The sequence below is a fragment of the Procambarus clarkii genome, chromosome 90, assembly GCF_040958095.1.
Source record: "Procambarus clarkii isolate CNS0578487 chromosome 90, FALCON_Pclarkii_2.0, whole genome shotgun sequence".
Taxonomy (NCBI): Eukaryota; Metazoa; Arthropoda; class Malacostraca; order Decapoda; family Cambaridae; genus Procambarus; species Procambarus clarkii.
In genome coordinates this window covers 13958252-13978445 of record NC_091239.1, presented here as the reverse complement: position 1 = coordinate 13978445, position 20194 = coordinate 13958252, and the positions used below count along the sequence as shown (strand labels likewise).

At 40.5% G+C, this 20194-nt stretch overlaps 1 protein-coding gene across 1 annotated transcript in view; it reads left to right on the top strand.

Moving 5' to 3' along the window:
- Window positions 1–440: 440 nt before the first annotated feature.
- LOC123746546 (uncharacterized) overlaps window positions 441–20194 on the top strand; it is a 31842-nt gene continuing 12088 nt past the window's right edge. The window contains exons 1-3 of the mRNA XM_045728125.2: window positions 441–624; window positions 15906–16167; window positions 17671–18088. Of these exons, the coding sequence (XP_045584081.1) occupies window positions 566–624; window positions 15906–16167; window positions 17671–18088 (739 nt within the window). The 5' untranslated portion in view covers window positions 441–565. The remainder of the gene's footprint in view (window positions 625–15905; window positions 16168–17670; window positions 18089–20194) is intronic.

Here is a 20194-nt window from a genome sequence, read left to right as displayed (position 1 = left end):
AAGCTAGTGTGCAATTAAGAACTTAACCACTGAAGGTGATTAAGTTCTCAAGGAGACAGACGAACGCGGGGAAAGCCGGGTACCCCCCTAGTGTGTGTGTGTGTGTGTACTCACCAATTTTATATTATACTCACCACACACACACACACCACTGTGTATGTGTGTGTGTGCGCACGCGTGGATGAAGGAAAATGTAACAAGAAATTACTGGAGTGCTAATGTGTACCTCACCACATAAAATTTAATTTCTTGTTACATTTTTCCTTCGTGGTTATACATTTTCACATAATTCATCGCATGTTAATTTCTTCGTGATTTACACAAACTATTCAATTCCTCCAGTAATCTCCACGTATATTCTGAAGACGAGTATTTGCTTCATTTGGCAACGCTGAGGAGGCCGCGGGGAAAGGCGGTGAACCTCAGTGCTGTCTGAGACATCAATGGGTGTGGGTGTGCGCTAGCGTCTCCAGGTGCTGTGGTGTGAGGGAGGTACAAATACTAAGATCCGGTTTCCACTAGACTAAAACATGTGGAGTCGGGGCTCGAACTCAGGGCCTCTCGTATGCGGGCGTTATACCGCTTGTTAGTGCTAACAATTGCCATATACTTGCATAAAGCGGGGTAAGTCGTGACTGCTATAAGTGTGTGAGGATGCAGAAATGCTTGAATAAATGTAGGCAAGCACTAATGTTAGTAAATATGTTGCAAGCACTAATTTATATATTAGTACTTGCAAAAGATCGTGAGATGAGGTAATGTCTGTGTTGTATTTGATATATATCGTGCATAGTAGTGGCATCAAGTAGACGGCTTTATTAAGTGACTTAAAGATGAGAAATTATAAAATATCGTATAATTCATACAATCGTTCACACATATTCATGTGAATTTTGTGCTAAGAAATTATGTATCCCATATAAGTGCTTAAGTTGATAAAAATAATTACGTTCAGTGAGAGCACTCATGATTGTGTAAGTCAGGTTATAAGTGCCAGTTTGTACACACGTGAGGTGGCAGCTAGACAACAGGAGATGCCCATCACAACACCTGTAGAAAGGTGAGGTGTTAAGCATGTATAATAATTAGATCGACTTGAGAATGGTCTAGGACGGACCGAAACATCGTCGTCCCTTCAATTTCTTGTGTGTGGATTGATCAACAATATACTAATTATTTAGGTAAAAGTACATACATACAAAATAAGTTACAAAGATAATGTTGGATTTCTAGATAAACCTAATATATACTATGCCTAATACGTACAGCGTTTCTGGCAAGATTTGAAGAAAACAAATCTGGTGCCTGAAAAAAACATGTGCCTAAACAGTTGGTGGAGCAGGTGTTTACCTTTTATTATTATTTTTTCACCTAGATGAGGTGGTTGACCTGCTTCACCAAGCCAACTGGTGAGGTAGTCAAGCAGGTGAGTGGCCCGGCCAAGCTCCCCGAGCCACGTGTTTGTCCTGATAGTGGTGAGCCGGGCCAGCTCATCATGCTACAGACTCGTTTGTTCTCTGAATGGGACCTTGTAAAGGGTTGGTTGATACTAGCAAGTTTATACGTACTGGCTGAACGCCTTGTCATAATCATTTACTACCCTCGGTCATCACTCTACACGTCCGAGTGAAAATCTTCGATGTGCTACACATGAACTCCCAGGAGATAATCGTGAGTAACTAAGATCTCTGGTATTGACAATGTGAGTAACCGAGCTTTCAGGCGGAGAGATTGTGAATAATCACAACCTTTATAAACAAGGCCATGAATTACCAATCCCTTTAGGTTATTAATATCTTGTAATAAGATCACGTAACATCAAGGTCTTTGGCAGTAAATTTTGTCATCGGGATTCATAGCAGTAATCTCCAAAGTTCTGTGCAATCAAGATTGCTGTTCTTCAACACCTCGCAAAACGTTTGTGAACTATCGATATTCATCAAGTCCTCGCAGAACAGATGTGATCCATCGAGCTGTATGACGGTGATTGTGTAGGCTGCTCTTATCTATGGTAGCAAGCAGTACAAACCCTAAGATCTATCCATGGCAGCAAGCCATTAAATCTGTGACATTAAATCACAAGTCGCTAGCCACCAAGAGCTACTGTAGCCAGTTCGATTCATCTTCGAAGCAAAACCTCACGTCATTAAGCAACTTTATTGTCAGATTGTACGTGAATAGGCTCTGTTTCTGTGTGACCGTAAAGTTTGATCCATATGACTAATCTGACACCACTGTGTGGGGGTCCATGTGACTAATCTGACCCCACCGTGTGGGCCATGTGACTAATTTGACCCCACCCAGTAAACCGAGATCTTATATTCGATGTCATGTAAATACTGTAGTTACAACTAGTCAGAATTCTGCGGAGTTGACGTTCTTGTAGCAGTACGTTGCTGTTATGATGTGTGTGATTAAGACCAACAGTTGCATGCAGATAACATAACTACCCAGTCTTTTTCTTGTTTTACATAGCTATCTCTCCTCCCCAACCATCATCCACCCTTCCCCCAGCCTAACCCTCAACCCCACTGTTTCTCCCTCCCACCTTGTTCCCCCTGTAGCCTAACCCTCAACTCTGCTGTCTCCATCCCCCCCCCCCCTCCCTCTTCAGTAACAAGAGGGTGCTGGCACCTTGACTGACGTGTCTATATTATGCAACCAAGCACCAAATCTCATCTGGCTCTGTTGCTAATACCATAAACTTATTTATGCTGTATATGTACGTAATGATATTCAGTATATAATCAAGGTACTTAGTTCAGAAATAGCGGGAAAGTAGTGATGGGTTGTGAGGTCCCTAACCATTTGAAAGAATGAAGAACAATTTTATTTTTAAGCGGCATCTCTTATGAACCTATTCCTGCCCTTGTGTGGCAATGCACAATACACACACACAATATATGTGTGTGTGTATGTAAATCACGAAAATTAACACGTGATGAAAAATGTGAGTTTCAGACCACGGAGGAAGAATTGAAACAGGAATTTCCTTAAGTACTTTCGTATATTAATACATCTCTAGAAGGAATTAATATACGAAAGTACTTAAGGAAATTCCTGTTTCAACTCTTCCTCCGTCGTCTGACACTCACATTTTTCATCGCGTGTTAATTTTCGTGATTTACACACACATATATATATATATGTGTGTGTCTGCGTGTGTGTGTGTGCGCTTCAGCCTACAGTTTAGACCTATTGTCTGTGTATGATGCTTTGTCCTGTGTGACAGTGAATACCAGCTTTATCCTCACTCTAATAAGAGCTAATTGAATTACTCAGATGAGGCAAAGTTGTAATTCATTTTTGTCAATAAAGTTGTTAATAATAAACGAGCAAAATGGACGATGGTTACTGAGACAGGCCCTGGGGAGGGCGCCACGAGGCTACAGGCAGACAGCTCAGCTTCTGGGGTGTCTCATCAGAGCATAGGAGCCACACACTCACAGTAACTCTACACTGCAAGTAGTCTAACTAATCCTGCCCATACAGAACAAGATAATGTATATGTGTGATGATTACTATTGTAAATGAATGGCAAGTAAATCAAGAAAACACCTCCTTTCTAAAATAGTGTTGTGTGGCATTGTATCGGAGTTGTGAAGAACTAAAAATAAAAAAAAGGGTGTTAATAAGGAACACATTTCTCTCCTGCGCACAAGTTTAACCTTGACATTTACGATCATTTCTCAACCATTCTGTAAATATTTTCCTAAATCATTGGCCAGCGTACCCGACAAACTTCGCCAACAAGTCATTTTTATTTTAATGTCTAATATAGTCTTAAAGCTCTAGTTATCTATCTTGGCACGTGTCATACTTTCAGTAGTAGATATTATATACGAGTTTCTTCATGCAGCAGCTTGTCAGCTGGTCTAGTCTGTACACATTATTGTCCGTCTGGGCCTGGCTTTGGTCTCAACCTGCAACCATAAATAAGTGTTATGATATCTTTAAATAGCTCCTCTCTCTCTCTCTCTCTCTCTCTCTCTCTCTCTCTCTCTCTCTCTCTCTCTCTCTCTCTCTCTCTCTCTCTCTCTCTCTCTCTCTCTCTCTCTCTCTCATGTTCTCTCTCATGCTCCTTCTCTCTCATGCTCCCTCTCTCTCATGCTCTCTCTCTCATGCTCTCTCTCTCTCTCTCTCTCTCTCTCTCTCTCTCTCTCTCTCTCTCTCTCTCTCTCTCTCTCTCTCTCTCTCTCTCTCTCTCTCTCACACGCTCTCTCATGCTTTCTCTCTCATACTCTCTCTCAAGCTTTCTCTCTCTCTTTTCCTAGTTTATTTGAATACCAGTTGCCGAGGAGGGTCTATCGACTAAGCAATGTCTGATGCAAATAAAGTGGGAGAGGAGTCTGCATATTCTTTTAGACTAGAGCAACGTGATACTAAGAAAAATCTCCATCTCGCAGGATGGTTAGTCAGACAGAGGCCATGTGATCAGTAGCCTGCACTGGCAAACCTTGGCTACGTTATGAAACATTACCAACCAGACATTAAACATGCAATCCATAAACTGAGTAGAAACGTCAATTTTCTCTTTGATTTTGTGAGGGACAGTTTAAATGTGTAAGTTTAATTTTTGTGATTTAATATCAGTCTCGACTCACCCATGTTGCTGGGGGGGAAAACTGGATGAACCTTATCCAATACGTCTGGCTCCAGACTCTCACATTTATATATATATATATATATATATATATATATATATATATATATATATATATATATATATATATATATATATATATATATGGCTTAAGAAATAAGGCTAAAAACCAAACTTAAATATTCCCAGGCCTAGTATAGCACATATAGGTACTATATTAGGCCTTAGCAAACGTGTATTAGGCCTAGAGAGTTTAAATTAGGTTAAATTTTCTTTGCAACATCATTACAAAAACTTTTCTGGTTTGTCCACATTCAATAGTACAATAGATTTCTACTTTCTAATTGCCTTTTACGTCAATATATGTACGACGGTCGTCATCGTTACTGTAAGTACTACCTCAACAGGAGAATGGGCAGGCGATGAGTCACAATAACGTGGCTAAAGTATGTTGACCAGACCACACACTAGAAAGTGAAGGGACGACGACGTTTCGGTTCGTCCTGGACCCATTCTCAAGTCGATTGTGGACCGGACCGAAACGTCGTCGTCCCTTCATCTTCTAGTGTGTGGTCTGGTCAACAGGAGAATGGGGTTGTGTACCTTTTAGCCTACATCACCTCATGCGAAGCTTGCACATAGAAACTAATATTATGATTTCTATATGATTTATCATAGTTATATATGACTATATGATTATCACAGATTATCACCCCTGCGATTATCACAGATCACAGTAATATCATTACTAATATGATTTCTTCTCACCTCTTTCTTGCCTATTTATTGCCTTTAATAATTTCCCTCATCACAATCGACTTGAGAATGGTCTAGGACGGACCGAAACGTCGTCGTCCCTTCACTTTCTAGTGTGTGGTCTGCTCAACAAACTAATATTATTTAATAACCGTTGCTTCTTAGTTTTTCATTAAGAATACACTTATGAATGTTAAGATACCATCATGATGGGTTCGGGGTAAAGCTGGAGCCAGCTGTGTATCAGAACCTTCATGTGATTTCAGACGTACCTATATGTTGAGATATGTTGCATATGCAATGAATGATCACTCTGGGAGTCATAGATATTCTTCAAAACGGCACACGGCCAGCATGAGGCTTGTCGGAGCGCCTTGTATTCCCATAGCCCGTGCTACATGGAACTTTGTTCCAGGTAGCGAATCTTTAACAACAACAACAGCCTTGTATTGTGACTGCCAACGTTTGAGAGTTCACAAAGTTGGTCCATTTGAACAGCCTTGCCCATATTTTGGCCTGGTACATAAAAGTATTATCTCTGTGATATTAAGGGTTCTGATGTATTGAAAAGCATACTCAAGATGGGAGCTAACTTGTGCTTCCATATAAGGTTTTACAACCATTACTGTCGAGTGCTTGCAAGGTTCAAATCGTGACTTCATGGACATTTGACGAGTCAAACTTCATCCCTCAAGATGTTAATTTAATTATTAAGAAGAAGGTTTTTGCTAGTTGTCTACATACATTTTTCCAATTCCAATATCATGCTATCTAGTTATCACTATGGACGGAGTTTTCTCTCACATGTGTAAGCTGCCACTGCCAGCCTTGGGTTATCTTGAGAGGATTTCGGGGCTTAGTGTCCCAGCGGCCCGGTCCTCGACGAGGCCTCCCTTTTGTTACACATCCCCTAGGAAGCAGCCCGTAGCAGCTGTCTAACTTCCGGGTACCTATTTACGGCTAGGTGAACAGGTGCATGAGGTTGAAAGAAACTCTGCCCATTTGTTTCCGCCTCCATCGGGGATTGGACCCGGAACCTTAGTACTATGAATCCCGAGCGCTGTCCACTGTGCCGTCAGGCCCCCCCCCCTCCCTAGTCACTGTGGGTACGCAGCGTTGCAAATGTGCGGATTGGCGAGTCTTACCCGTCCTCCCGCTTGAAGGATTTGTCTGGTTATAACGGTACGCCTAATGAAATACTTTCCTTATCTTATCGTAACATTTAGATTAACACGCTCGTGAATCTCCTTAAGGCCTAAGGAGGTGTATCCAAGAAACTTAGCGCCCTAAGGAGGGGGGGGGGGGTGTATCTAAGTAACATAGTACCTTATCTTATACTGTAACATTAGCGCCCCCAGGAGCGTGTATCCAAGTAACACAGTACCCCAGGGGCGTGTGTCTAAGTAATACAGCGTCTCAGAGGCACTGCATGGTTCACCACCGGCCCACATACTCACTGGGCTTTAGCATTATCTCTTTTATTATGACTCGCAGATCCTCAGTCTTACCGACCCTCAGACATTCTGACCTACAGACTCACCGGCACACAGACACCGACTCAGACCCTCCCCACACACACACACACCGGGCCCTCCTCTCACCAGATCACAGTAACTAGCATAGTGCAGTACTCCTTTCCCATCTCTTTATCGGACTTACTTTTCCATCTACATCTCTTCATCTTCCTGTATGTCAACATGTCTATTTTAAATGGAGGGTAGGCCTACAGAAGCGGGTACAATGGACTGTAAGCCAAAATAGAGCTTACATGTACATTTCAAATATTTAATTGGACTTATTATATAACACTGGAATGTGAATATAAACCCGGGTGTTTGGAGAGGCTGACGACACAGGGAGTCTGGTGCTAAGGTGCCATCTTACACTGTTCCTTATTATACCTGCCTTGCCTGCTTGATCTATGGCTTACTGCTGGGAGCAGATTATTAGGATTATACAGAGTGTTGGAAGGGACACCTGTCTGTGGGGGAGGGTGGTGGAAGTGACACCTGTGAGAGGAGGGTGGAAGTGACACCTTGTGTAGTGGGTGTAACTTTGGCACAATGTCAACTGATAAGGGAGATAGATGGCGCCAGCGTGAGCCAGGCTTCATCTACCCCGCTGCCCAGTACCCCAGCACATGTACCCCATATACCTGTGTAGCTCACACCTGCAACAGATCACCCCTACACATGTGACGCACACAACTGCACCATCGTATATATCTGCATAACGCCTTCAAGTATGTCACATGAAAGCCTAACTTTGCTGTGTGTTGCTGACAGAATAACATATTTAACACGCACGTTAATCATAGTCCAATCATATATTTGGCATAGAAACAGTAGGCTACAGTGAATATATACAATGTGGGCAAAATAAACAGTTACCTCTACCTGACTGACCAGTAAACATCTGGATGGAGTCGCTAAGACAAGAATATACATGCTATAAATGTCTCCTACAGAAAGTATGGAGATTCTTAAATTATGCTGAGTAGTATCCTAGCTAAAGAATAATTTAATATCAAATAATACAACATTGGTATACCAATGAACGATGGAAAATATATATATATATATGTATATATATATATATATATATATATATATATATATATATATATATATATATATATATATATATATATATATAATATATATATATATATATATGTATTTAGCTAGTGCAATCTGGATATATCAAGACTATATATGGACTAACCTGCATTTGCCTAACCCAGAATCCCCAGCCAATCCTCTTATTTTTGGTAGTACTTTCAGTAACGATGAAGTCCATAGTACATATATCTAGGTACAACGCAATTAGAAAGTAGAAATCAGACATTGAATTTGTACAGATTAGAAAGGATTTTATATTTATGTTGCAAAGACAGACTAACCTAACCTAACCTTCCTAGGTATAATACACGCTATTTGAGGCCTAATATAGTACATAAGTGTGCGACACTAGGCCTAGGAATATTTAATTTGTTTATAGCTTCATTTTTTCGGACTTTAAAGTGAATAGTACAAAATTCTACTATCTAATTGCTTAGTACGTCGATGTTTGTACTATGGTGCACATAGTTACAAACAGTACTATCTAAACATAATGATAGGTTGTATTTCGTGACTTAATACAGCCATTAGTTATAGACTAGCCCCATCCAACTGATAACCCATGGGTGTGCAGCCTAAGCCATCCTTCCGTACCCCTAAACTTTCCTACAGTAGCCTAAACCATCCTAAAGCAACCTAAATCATCCTACAGTAGCCAAAAACCATCATACAATAGCCTAAAACCATCTTACTGTAGGCTAAACCATCCTACCATAGGGTTTGGCAATCCATCTTAATCTTAACTAACCAGCCTTGCCTGAGATACGCATAGCACCCAGCATAACTTACACATCCCATACCTGTTTACCTGTGGCCAGTATAGCTTAACGTACATATAGATCTATACACGTTTACCTGTAGCCAGTATACCTTAACGTACATAGACCCATACCTGTTCACCTATAGACAGTATACCGTACATAGACCCAATTGCGTTTTTGATGCATACTTCCTAACAACGCTTAAAAGTACACGTATGCTATGCATTCTTCGTTATTAATTATTATTATTTCAAAGAGGGTGTTAGTTGTGGGTGGGAGGGATGAGTCTTGGGAGGTCGGGGTAGCTAGGGCCTCGTGGGACTGGCCTGGAGACAGCAGTCAACAGTGGTTGCTCTCATGTCTTACTGCACCACGAGTGGCAGAGGAGAGGTTCCGTGTACATCTTTGTTAAGAGTCCGCCAACCCTGCCAGAGGCCCGTCACGGCTCCTCTCCCACACTTCTCATTTGTGTAGTCTAAATATGTGTTAATTTTTCCGTTTTGCCTTAGAGAGCGAGTTTATTGGAGAACTACTAATGGACAACGAGAAGCCGGAGTCAGGCAACCATCACCTCACGCTATCCTTCGGCGCCCCTTATGATTAAGGGTAGAATCGTAGAGTGGTGTAACCATACTTATAAATGTCTAGATTTTTCCTTATAAGCTCAGTATAGCTGTGTCAGGTCAACAGTGTTCTCCTGAAGATGTCACATTGCTGACAGAACGTCGAACAATAAAAATGGAAGAGTAAGTGATCTAGTGATATTTCCGTAGAATGGAAAATATAAAAAAAAAAATAATAATAGTCACAATGCTGTTGTGTTTAATGACATGTGTATTAAAGAAAACCTGCTCCGAAAATATATTAATTTAGTGTAGATTTATTATTAAATACGAAAGTACTTAAGGAAATTCCTGTCTTAATCCTTCCTTCGTGGTCGAACATTGCCACATGTTAATTTCTTATAATATACTGTATATATATTTTGTGTTGAATATGACCGAAAAGGTAAGATTAATAATTCTAACACGAATTTTCTCAATATTTCTTATGTTTTTCTTCATTGTCGGTGGTAATGGAAATATCAATTCTCCAAAATTATATTTTATTTATGATCTTACGCCTGAACGCGTTTCGTAATGGCTTATTACATTTTCAAGGACTTAATTTACACACAAATTCATCGTACTTATACTCTATTGGGTGAGGTGATATGGTACAAAAGTTTTGGGTGAGGTGAACAAACTTGTGACAAACACAAGACAGAACCCAAAACAATGGGTATAACTTGGAAATGAGAACATAAGAATGGAAGTAACTGCAGAAGGCCTATTGGCCCATACTTCCTCGTGCTGCTTCCATATTGGTTCGGGGTCCTGAAGTGGGTAGAATATAGTTGTGGTGCATATATTTGTGTGGTAGAATATAGTTGTGTGTGTGTGTGTGTATATATATATATATATATATATATATATATATATATATATATATATATATATATATATGTGTGTGTGTGTGTGTGTGTGTGTGTGTGTATATATATATATTTCATATACTTAAACAAATATGCGTATATATACCTCTGTTATATAAAAGTTATATAAAACTGTTGGCATAAACAGTTACAAAAACACTGTAACTGTTCTCCTACAAAAAATTATTAAACACTGACACGACAAGTTGCATTACTTTCCAGAAAGTGTAAAGTGATATAGCTGCTTCTGCAGGGTGACTTTTGGTTACTGTGAGTTATGAAGAGCATTCACTTCCTTCATGTCAACCACAGGAAGTAACGGGTACACTAAAAAAGGATAGGTTCTTTTAAAGGAAATCAATAACAAAATGTATGCTATTTATTTACTAAAAAAGTATACGAAGTGACTTATCGTTTTACAGTCCCATATATATATATTTTTTTTTTTTGAGATATATACTAGAGTTGTTACATTCTTGTAGAGCCACTAGTACGCGTAGCGTTTCGGGCAGGTGCCTGGAATACGATCCCCTCCGCGAAGAATCGTTGTTACAACCAAGTACACATTTTACCGTTGAGTTAAACAGAGGCTACAGTTAAGGATTTGCGCCCAGTAAATCCTCCCCGGCCAGGATACGAACCCATGACAAAGCGCTTGCGTCATGGCTAGCTCGCGCATGAAGGATGGCTTAGGCATATATATCTGCCAGCATGTATAGATGTGAACGAAGGGATGAGGTTTCAATTCTGAACCTTTTGATATCAGTACGTCAACTTTATATGGTTCATATTGGAGAACAGCTACTCAGAGGTGCCTTCATGAGTAGCAAGAATTTATCCTCCCTACCCCCATTCTCATGCTTTTCTTCTTTCTATACATCTTCGTCCTCCGTTTCCTTCTTTCCTTTCTCTACCTGGTTTTCGCGCGCTAATACACACACACACACACACACACAGACACACACACACACACACACACACACACACACACACACACACACACACACACACACACAAGAATAGTATCTTTACAAGCATAGTTATATAAAAACACACAAGAATAATGTCTTTTACAAGCATATTACACAAAAGCACACAATAATAGTGTCTTTACAAGCCTAGTTACATAAAAACACACAATAATAGTGTCTTTACAAGCCTAGTTACATAAAAACACACAATAATAGTGTCTTTACAAGCACAGTTATATTAAAAACACATTATCCCTCGCAGCAGTTCCGCGATCCAGTGAATGTATGTGTAAAGCGTCCACCAGAGACTGAAACAGTAACTGTCGAAATTTGGTTGGGATATCATTACTTATTGTAGGTAACTGCAGGCTACGAGCTTTGTAAATATCTCTTTGTTTTGCATTCAGCTACTCTGAACAAAATTTCTCATGTAGCACGGCCTATAGTGAGCCCATAAATAGTAAATATCACTCGCGTACATTAGAAAATATACTCTACCCAACGTTTATCTGTGTCTCTGGTTAACGTGCATAAGCTTATATTAGGTTAACCTAGCTACCTCTTGACCTACACTCTTTAACACCTCATATAGATTAGGGAAGCAACAGCTTAGTGCTGTGTACCCCTTACGCTTAAGAAAATTTAAAACAAGATACTTGAGCACTCTGTGGAGCCAGGTTACCCTCTCCCAGACTAGTCGCATGCATTGAGAAAAAAAAAGAGATACAAACGTTCCAGGGTAATGATATAAGAAAGTAACAAACGTTCGAAAGTGAAAATATAAAGAAATAAACGTTCCAGGGTGACAATATAAAGAAATAACAAACGTTCCAGGGTGACCATATAAGCAAATATCAAACGTTCCAGGGTGACAATATCAGGAAATAGGAATATTCCAATTTGACTGGATCACAGTGGCTGTTCCGTGTGTGTGGGACGGTTCACTCTCCCAGGAGTAAAAATGGATGTTTCAGTTTTACAAGTTTTTCAATTTACGTATGTGTAATTCGTAAATACCGCCCCAACCCATACCATATGGGTATGGTTGGGGCGGAGGTGGCAATGATGACAGTTGTATTACGTACTAGTATGATAAAGAGTTATGTGAGAGACAGATCCTCTAAGAATATCCTATCGTATCCTATCGAGAATATCCTCGTTGCCCGAAACGCTATGCGTACTAGTGGCTTTAGGTATTGTATGTACTAGCTCTATCTTTAAATCTAACAGAATGTTTGTACTGTAACTCTGCAACTATGTATGTACTGTTCCTAAATAAATTATTATTATTCTTATTATAATATAAGAGACCAAGCCTCCCACTCCGGGGCCGAGGTATGTGGAAGAGACCCTCCTCGAGGGCCAAGGTCGTCAGGCCAGCTGTTAAGAGTCCTCTAATATTTCGGGTGGTACTCACCTAGTTGTGCTTGCGGGGGTTGAGCTCTGGCTCTTTGGTCCCGCCTCTCAACTGAGTCAACTGGTGTACAGGTTCCTGAGCCTACTGGGCTCTTATCATATCTACATTTGAAACTGTGTATGGAGTCAGCCTTCACCACATCACTTCCTAATGCATTCACCTAGTTGTGCTTGCGGGGGTTGAGCTCTGGCTCTTTGGTCCCGCCTCTCAACTGACAATCAACTGGTGTACAGGTTCCTGAGCCTACTGGGCTCTTATCATATCTACATTTGAAACTGTGTATGGAGTCAGCCTCCACCACATCACTGCCTAATGAATTCCATCTGTTAACTACTCTGGCACTGAAAAAGTTCTTTATAACGTCTCTGTGGCTCATTTGGGTACTCAGCTTCCACCTGTGTCAGTGTGGTGGTGCTGGCTGTGCCGTTATTCCTAAAGTGTATATAATGAAGTACTTACTCTATGCAAGGAGCAGGAATCATATAGTCAAATTATCCTTCGTTCAATATTTCTTTTGTGCAGTTTGTGGAGTCCTTGGCTCACAACCGAAAGGTCCCGGGTTAGAGCTACGGGTAGGGCGCGGCGTTTACCACATTCTTTTACATATAGATACCTGGGAGTCAGGCAACTATTGTGGGTTGCGTGGTAATGGCCAGTCGTTGGCTACTCGTACCTGGATGAGACTAATAGCTATGTTTCCTCTCCCCCTTCAATGTGACAGCACATTTGCCGTTTATGTTGTGTACACACACACACACACACACACACACACACACACACACACACACACACACACACACACACACACACACACACACACACACACACACACAGGAGAGACTTTGCTACGAGGGGAGACTACGGGAATTAAACCTCACTTCGCTGGAAGACAGAAGAGTTAGGGGGGACATGATCACCACATTCAAGATTCTGAAGGGGATTGATAGGGTAGATAAAGACAGTCTATTTAACACAAGGGGAACACGCACAAGGGGACACAGGTGGAAACTGAGTGCCCAAATGAGCCACAGAGATATTAGAAAGAACTTTTTTAGTGTCAGAGTGGTTGACAAATGGAATGCATTAGGAAGTGATGTGGTGGAGGCTGACTCCATACACAGTTTCAAGTGTAGATATGACAGAGCCCGATAGGCTCATGAATCTGTACACCTGTTGATTGACGGTTGAGAGGCGGGACCAAAGAGCCAGAGCTCAACCCCCGCAAACACAACTAGGTGAGTACAACTAGGTGAGTACACACACACACACACACACACACACACACACACACACTCACGTGTGTCTGTGTGTGTGTTTTGTGGCCTACCAGCGCTTGGGGATGGTAGTCCTAATGGCCTGGGTTCGATTCCCGGCCGAGGCAGAAACAAATTTGCAGTTTCTTTCACCCTGATGCACATGTTCACCTATTATTAAATAGGTACCTGGGAGTTAGACACCAGCTACGAGCTGCTTCCTGGAGATGTGTGCGTGTGTGTACATAAGAGAAATATATGTAGTTGACATAATAAAGGGAAAATAACATTGGTTAGAAAGGCGGGGTCCAAGAGCTAATAGCTCGATTCTGCAGATACAAATAGTAAATATAAATGATAAACACGCACACATACAACCAACCAAAGCTGTTATATAGCCATATAGAGAAAAAAGATGAGATACAATATAATCAGGTTGAGTCAAGAAGGAATTCTCACAGAAAACGATAAGAATGTATGTGAGGAAATTAAGAACGTTTCTGAAAGTTTTTACAATAGAACCAACGTAGATAACCAGGTTGCGAGATGAAAGGCTAGAAGAAGTAATGAATAACATTGTAGAAGAGGTAAAAAAAACCTGGATGACAAAACTTAATGTCACCATGGCTGCTGCGCGTCCTCCCTTGCAGACGATACAAAAATGAAAATTTGAACATTTTCATGAAAATTACTTCTGTAGAACACATTGAAAAAACTACTAACCAATATCAATAAAGTCTTCAACTGGGCAACTGAAAATAACATGATAATAAATTCCGGCTACCTAGGTATGGTACAAATGAAGAACTTATACGAAATACAGGGTACAAGACACGTTCAGATCTCATAGAAGGAAAACAACATGTAAAGGATTTGGGAATAATGTCTGAAGACCTGACGTTTAATGAGCATAACCAAGTAAATATAGCGTCAGCCAGGACAGTTATAGGATGGATTATGAGAACCTTCAAATCCAGGGATTTACCCGCAATGTCACTTCAAATTGATTGTGCTGCCGGGCTTTGTGTACTGGTCCGTGCTCCAACCCGTCCTCTTAAAAATAACGTCACTTTTGGCTGGTATGCGCGATATGGCTAAATTTGGACGTAATTTGAATTCTCGCTTCCCCCTTTCAGAGCAATATATAATATGTGTGTGTATATATACAACACGTAAAAATACGATAAAGCATCTAAATTATTGGGACTGTCTCAAAGCTCTCAAAATGTACTCTCTAGAAATGTATCACATAATATTTAATACATGATATATATATATATGGAAGCCATTGGATGGCCAGGTCCCAAATTTACAGAATAAAATAACAACATACTGGAGCCAGCGATAGTTTAGGAAATTGAGAATAGTGCCAATGAGGACTAGAGGTGCCAGACAAAATCAGAGAGCACACTTTGAACATAGAGATCCCCGGCTATTCAGTATTCTCCCAGCAAGCATCAGAAATATTGCCGGAAGAAAGGTGGACTTCAAGAAAAAAGGGACTTTTTCTTGCAAGAGGTGCCGGACCAATCTGGTTTTAGTGGATATGTGGGCCACCCCAAGTAACAGTCTGTTGGATCAAGTTATCACAAGTCAAGCCTGACCCTAGGAGAGGCTTGGTGAGTAGAACTCCAAGAACCTATTCCAGGTATATTCCAGGTAAGTAACGAAAGCAAAGTCACTGTCAGATGAGGCTTCGAGCAGGAGAAATGTAACATATGTAGCCTCACAAGGCCTGGTTCTGGAACCGCCACTGTTCCCAATTTATATGAACGACCAACCCGAGGGAGCGAGTTCGTACAGGTCAATGTAACGACTCCAGAGTCTTTGTGATACAAGTCATGCGCTTGACATCTAAGATGCTTGAGAGAGCTTCCACTCAGAACACAAGGCTTATAATAGTGGTTAGAGAACATCTATCTTCTCTGCCCTCTCGTGATAACATTCTGGCAATATGTATATAACTGTGTTTACTCAGTGTTTTGTATGTTATATTATTTAAACTATTCTTTGCTGGTTCTGAATAATTCTCGTCATTCTTCTATTCAGAACGGAAGCGCAGGAGGTGAGGGCGTGGGTGCTGTCGTTGGTGAATCCTGCTTCACCCAGGTCACCATGTAGTTCATCTAGGCCACCTGTCTCACCTACATTGCCAGACTCTCCTGTGGAGCTTGGCACGTCTAGGCTCCCTCACTTTCCTAGTATACAAAGTCCTTCAGGATCACCTGAGCTGCAAGGGTCACCTGGCGCACCTCAGTCACCCGACATGTTTACCACCCTCACTAGCACCCTGCTGCTGCCTTATTCTAAAGTGAGTCCTCATCCTGGCTACCTCACATCTTCTGAAGATAAATATTTATATGTAATTAAAATGTATTAATCAAAATGTATTATTGGAAACTGATGTATCTAATGAAAAATAATTGTCCCACCTAATATATAATTCTCTGCGGTGAAAACAAGGAGCAGTTTGTAATTTTATTGCTAATATATTTGCATGTGATCTAATATGCAACTCAATTTTATTAATTATAATGCTTCATTAATTAAATAAATGGGAGGTACTCAAATCTCAAGTTGAAAAAAAAAAATTGACCATGGGGTCAGTTGTACGCAGGGCGACCCCTTATTCCTCTATTTAGGTAGATGATTCAGATTCAGATGTTTATTCAGGTAAGGTATATACATACAAGTGATGTTACATTAATGGATTGATATATAGATAGAGCTAGTACATACAATGCCTAAAGCCACTATTACGCAATGCGTTTCGGGCAAGAAAAACATTAATATCTAGAACTTAATACTAATTGAGCATAAAGAATAAAAAGTGTTGAGAACAAATACAAATAAAGATAAAAAAAGGGGGAACATGACTGAAAAAGCAGCACAAATACAATAGGTTGGCAAACAGTGTTGATTAAAAAAAAAAAAAAAAAGAAAATAACAGACATGGGTTGACAATAGAGGAGTGAGGTAGATTACAGGGAATTTATTAGGTAGTGTTTAGTTTTTATCTTAGACTGGTTGAGAGAGGTACAGTCTTTAACATGGTTGGGAAGGTCATTCCACATTCTGGGCCCCTTGATTTGCAGAGCATTTCTAGTTTGATTAAGACGTACTCTAGGAATATCAAAACTGTATTTATTTCTGGTGTGGTGCTCATGGGTTCTGTTACAACCTTCTATGAAGCTTTTAAGATCAGGATTGGCATTATAGTTTAGCGTTTTATATATGTATAATACACATGAGAGAATGTGCAGTGACTTAATATCTAACATATTCAGAGATTTGAGTAGGGGTACCGAGTGATGTCTGGGGCCAGAGTTGGACATTGTTCTAATAGCAGCTTTGTGTTGGGTAATTAGAGGACGTAAGTGATTTTGGGTAGTAGAACCCCAAGCACAAATACCATAGTTGAGATAAGGATAGATAAGGGAGTAATAGAGAGTCACCAGGGCAGGGCGTGGTACATAATATCTGATCTTAGAAAGAATGCCCACAGTTTTTGAAACTTTTTTTGATATATTTAGACTGTGTCCCTGGAAATTCAGCTTGTGGTCAATGAGAATGCCAAGGAATTTGCCATCTAATTTGTTACAAATTTGGGTATTGTTTATTTTGAGATTTATATGACTAGAGGATTTATTGCCAAACAGAATATAAAAAGTTTTGTCAATGTTAAGGGTGAGTTTGGGTAGGTAGATGATTCTGATCTCCCCAGGAAATCTGGTCGCCAGTCAGAAACTGCACAACCTTTTCTTGCACCGCTTTTAGCTCCCTTGATGAATTTGTAATTTAATTTCTCTTACAGAAGACACAGATTTCAAAATACAAGATGCAGTCTCGTCAGTCACTCTCCAGAGGAACCACTCGCAGGAGAAGGTGTTTGGTCGACACTAAAAGAAGAAACATTCGCAGATGTGGGTGTTCGGTCGACACTACCAGAAGAAACATTCGCAGATGTGGGTGTTCGGTCGACACTACCAGAAGAAACATTCGCAGATGTGGGTGTTTGGTCGATACTGTCAGAAGAACCATTCACAAAAGATGTACATGTCTGGTCGACACTGCCAGAAGAACCGCTCACAAGAGATGTACATGTTTAGTCGACACTCCCAAAACAACCGTTCACAAGAGATGTACATGTTTGGTCGACACTGCCAGAAGAACCGTTCACAAGAGATGTACATGTTTGGTCGACACTCCCAGAGGAACTGCTCGCAGGAGACGTGAGTATGTATGTGTTCAACGCTGCCTGAGAGACACATTATGCTGCTATTTCTTCCGTCTCATCTTACCTTTAGCATGCTCTTGAATGTCATCGATTCTGTATATTTCTTCACTTGTTGCTCCTGTCTCTTCTCCCTAAATAAATTGTTTCTGTCTCGCTTCCCTCCTACAGTTGCTTCTGTGCCAAAAAGGAAGAGGAAACGAAATGGAACTAAATGAATGACTCAAGTAATAAGACAAGCAATGATAACTAAGAGGAACCTCTGGAGAACGTATAATTCCACGTTGGACATCATTGATAATGAGATATATAATAGGGCACTAAACTCAGCCATCCAGGAAATCAGATCAGCCAAAAGAAACTACGACAGAAAACTTAAATAAAGATCCAAAGTCGTTCTATGCCTATATAAGAAGTAAAACCAAAACTAAGGACTCGGTAGGACCTCTAAAATATGAGACTAACCAAACAATAATGAACGTCAGAAGGGCAGCTAACACTCACACAAATATTTCAAGGAGGCGAAGAAAATGACTTTAAGAATATTACCATAACATGTGACATAATCAGGAAGAACATTGACAAACTGAAAGATTCGAAAGCCCCATGTGTGGATGGAATGCAATCCAGAGTCATAAAGGAACTGGCAGAAGAACTACGCCTTCCACTGAAATTACTCTTCACAAAGTCTCTATCCCAAGGGATAGTCCCTCCTTAGGCTGGAAATATGCAACTGTCACCCCTATTTTCAAAGCAGGCAGAAAGAGCTCAGCGGATAACTACCGTCCAATCAGCTTGACATCACACATCTGCAAGCTCACGAAGAGACTTCTAAGGGAGAGAATCATTCACCATCTTTCAGTGAACAATCTTGTAAAAATCAACACAATATGGGGTTGTTAAAAATAGATCCTGCCTTCCAAACCTGCTCACATTTTTGGAACCGGTAACTAGCTACTCAGACAAAGGCTTCCGGTTGACGTAGTATACATGAATTTTGCTAAAGCCTTTGACAAGGTACCACATGAAAGACTGGCAAGAAAATTACAGGCCCATGGATTAAGTGGAAAAATACTAGAATGGATAACAATGTTTAAAACAAAGAAAACAAAGAGTGGTGCTAAATGGGAATGAATCTGATTTGAGAAATGTGGTAAGTGGAGTACCACAGGGGTCCATTTTGGGGCCAACCCTTTTTGTCATATACATCAATGATAGATGAAAATATTACAAAGCACATCAGCAAATTTGCAGATGACACAAAGATTTATGACAGTGGGAAATGATGATGATGTTGCCTTACAAAGAGATCTGCAGGAACTCCACAAATGGTCAGATGACTGGCAAATGCTTTTTAATATTGAATGCAATGTTGTATCATCCCCAAATGCATGACCTTGCATGTGGGGCATAACAACCCACGCCACAACTACCAAATTAATAACATTACATTACAGCAGATTGATAAAGAAAAGGTCTTTGGAGGTAAAATCCACCACTCAATGAAAGTTACACAGCAGCTAGGAACAGCAGAAAAAAGTTAACCAAACACTTGGAATAATCAAGCGTACCTTCGTTTTCAAGGAAAAGAAGGTTGTGATTCAGTTGTGTAAATCTCTGGTGCGCCCCCATTTGGATTACTGTATCCATGCATGGAGACTTTATCTTCAGAAGGATATAGCTGCTCTGGAGAAAGTGCAACACCGGGCAACAAAAATCATTCCAGAGCTAAGTCGACTCACATATCAGGAACGGTTGAAGGCCACAGGGGTAACAACACTACAAACCAGGCAGGACGGATCATACTGAAACGTTTAAAATACTAAACAAATTGGAGGATGTTGATCCGGAAAATTTCTTCAAAAGTCAAATGTAACACAAACAAATGACAATGGTTTCAAGCTCAACAAGCCACACTGTAGGACTGAGAACAGGAGATGCATTTTCACCCACAGGGTTATAAACCCATGGGGCCGATTACCCGCCGAAGCCTTTAATGCCAAAACTCTATTGGGTTTTAGAGTACAACTGGAAAAGATCAAGGCAAGTGGGAGTGGGGGGATCTTCGACAAGCCGCTGGCTTCCTGTCCTCGTCGAGGTCACT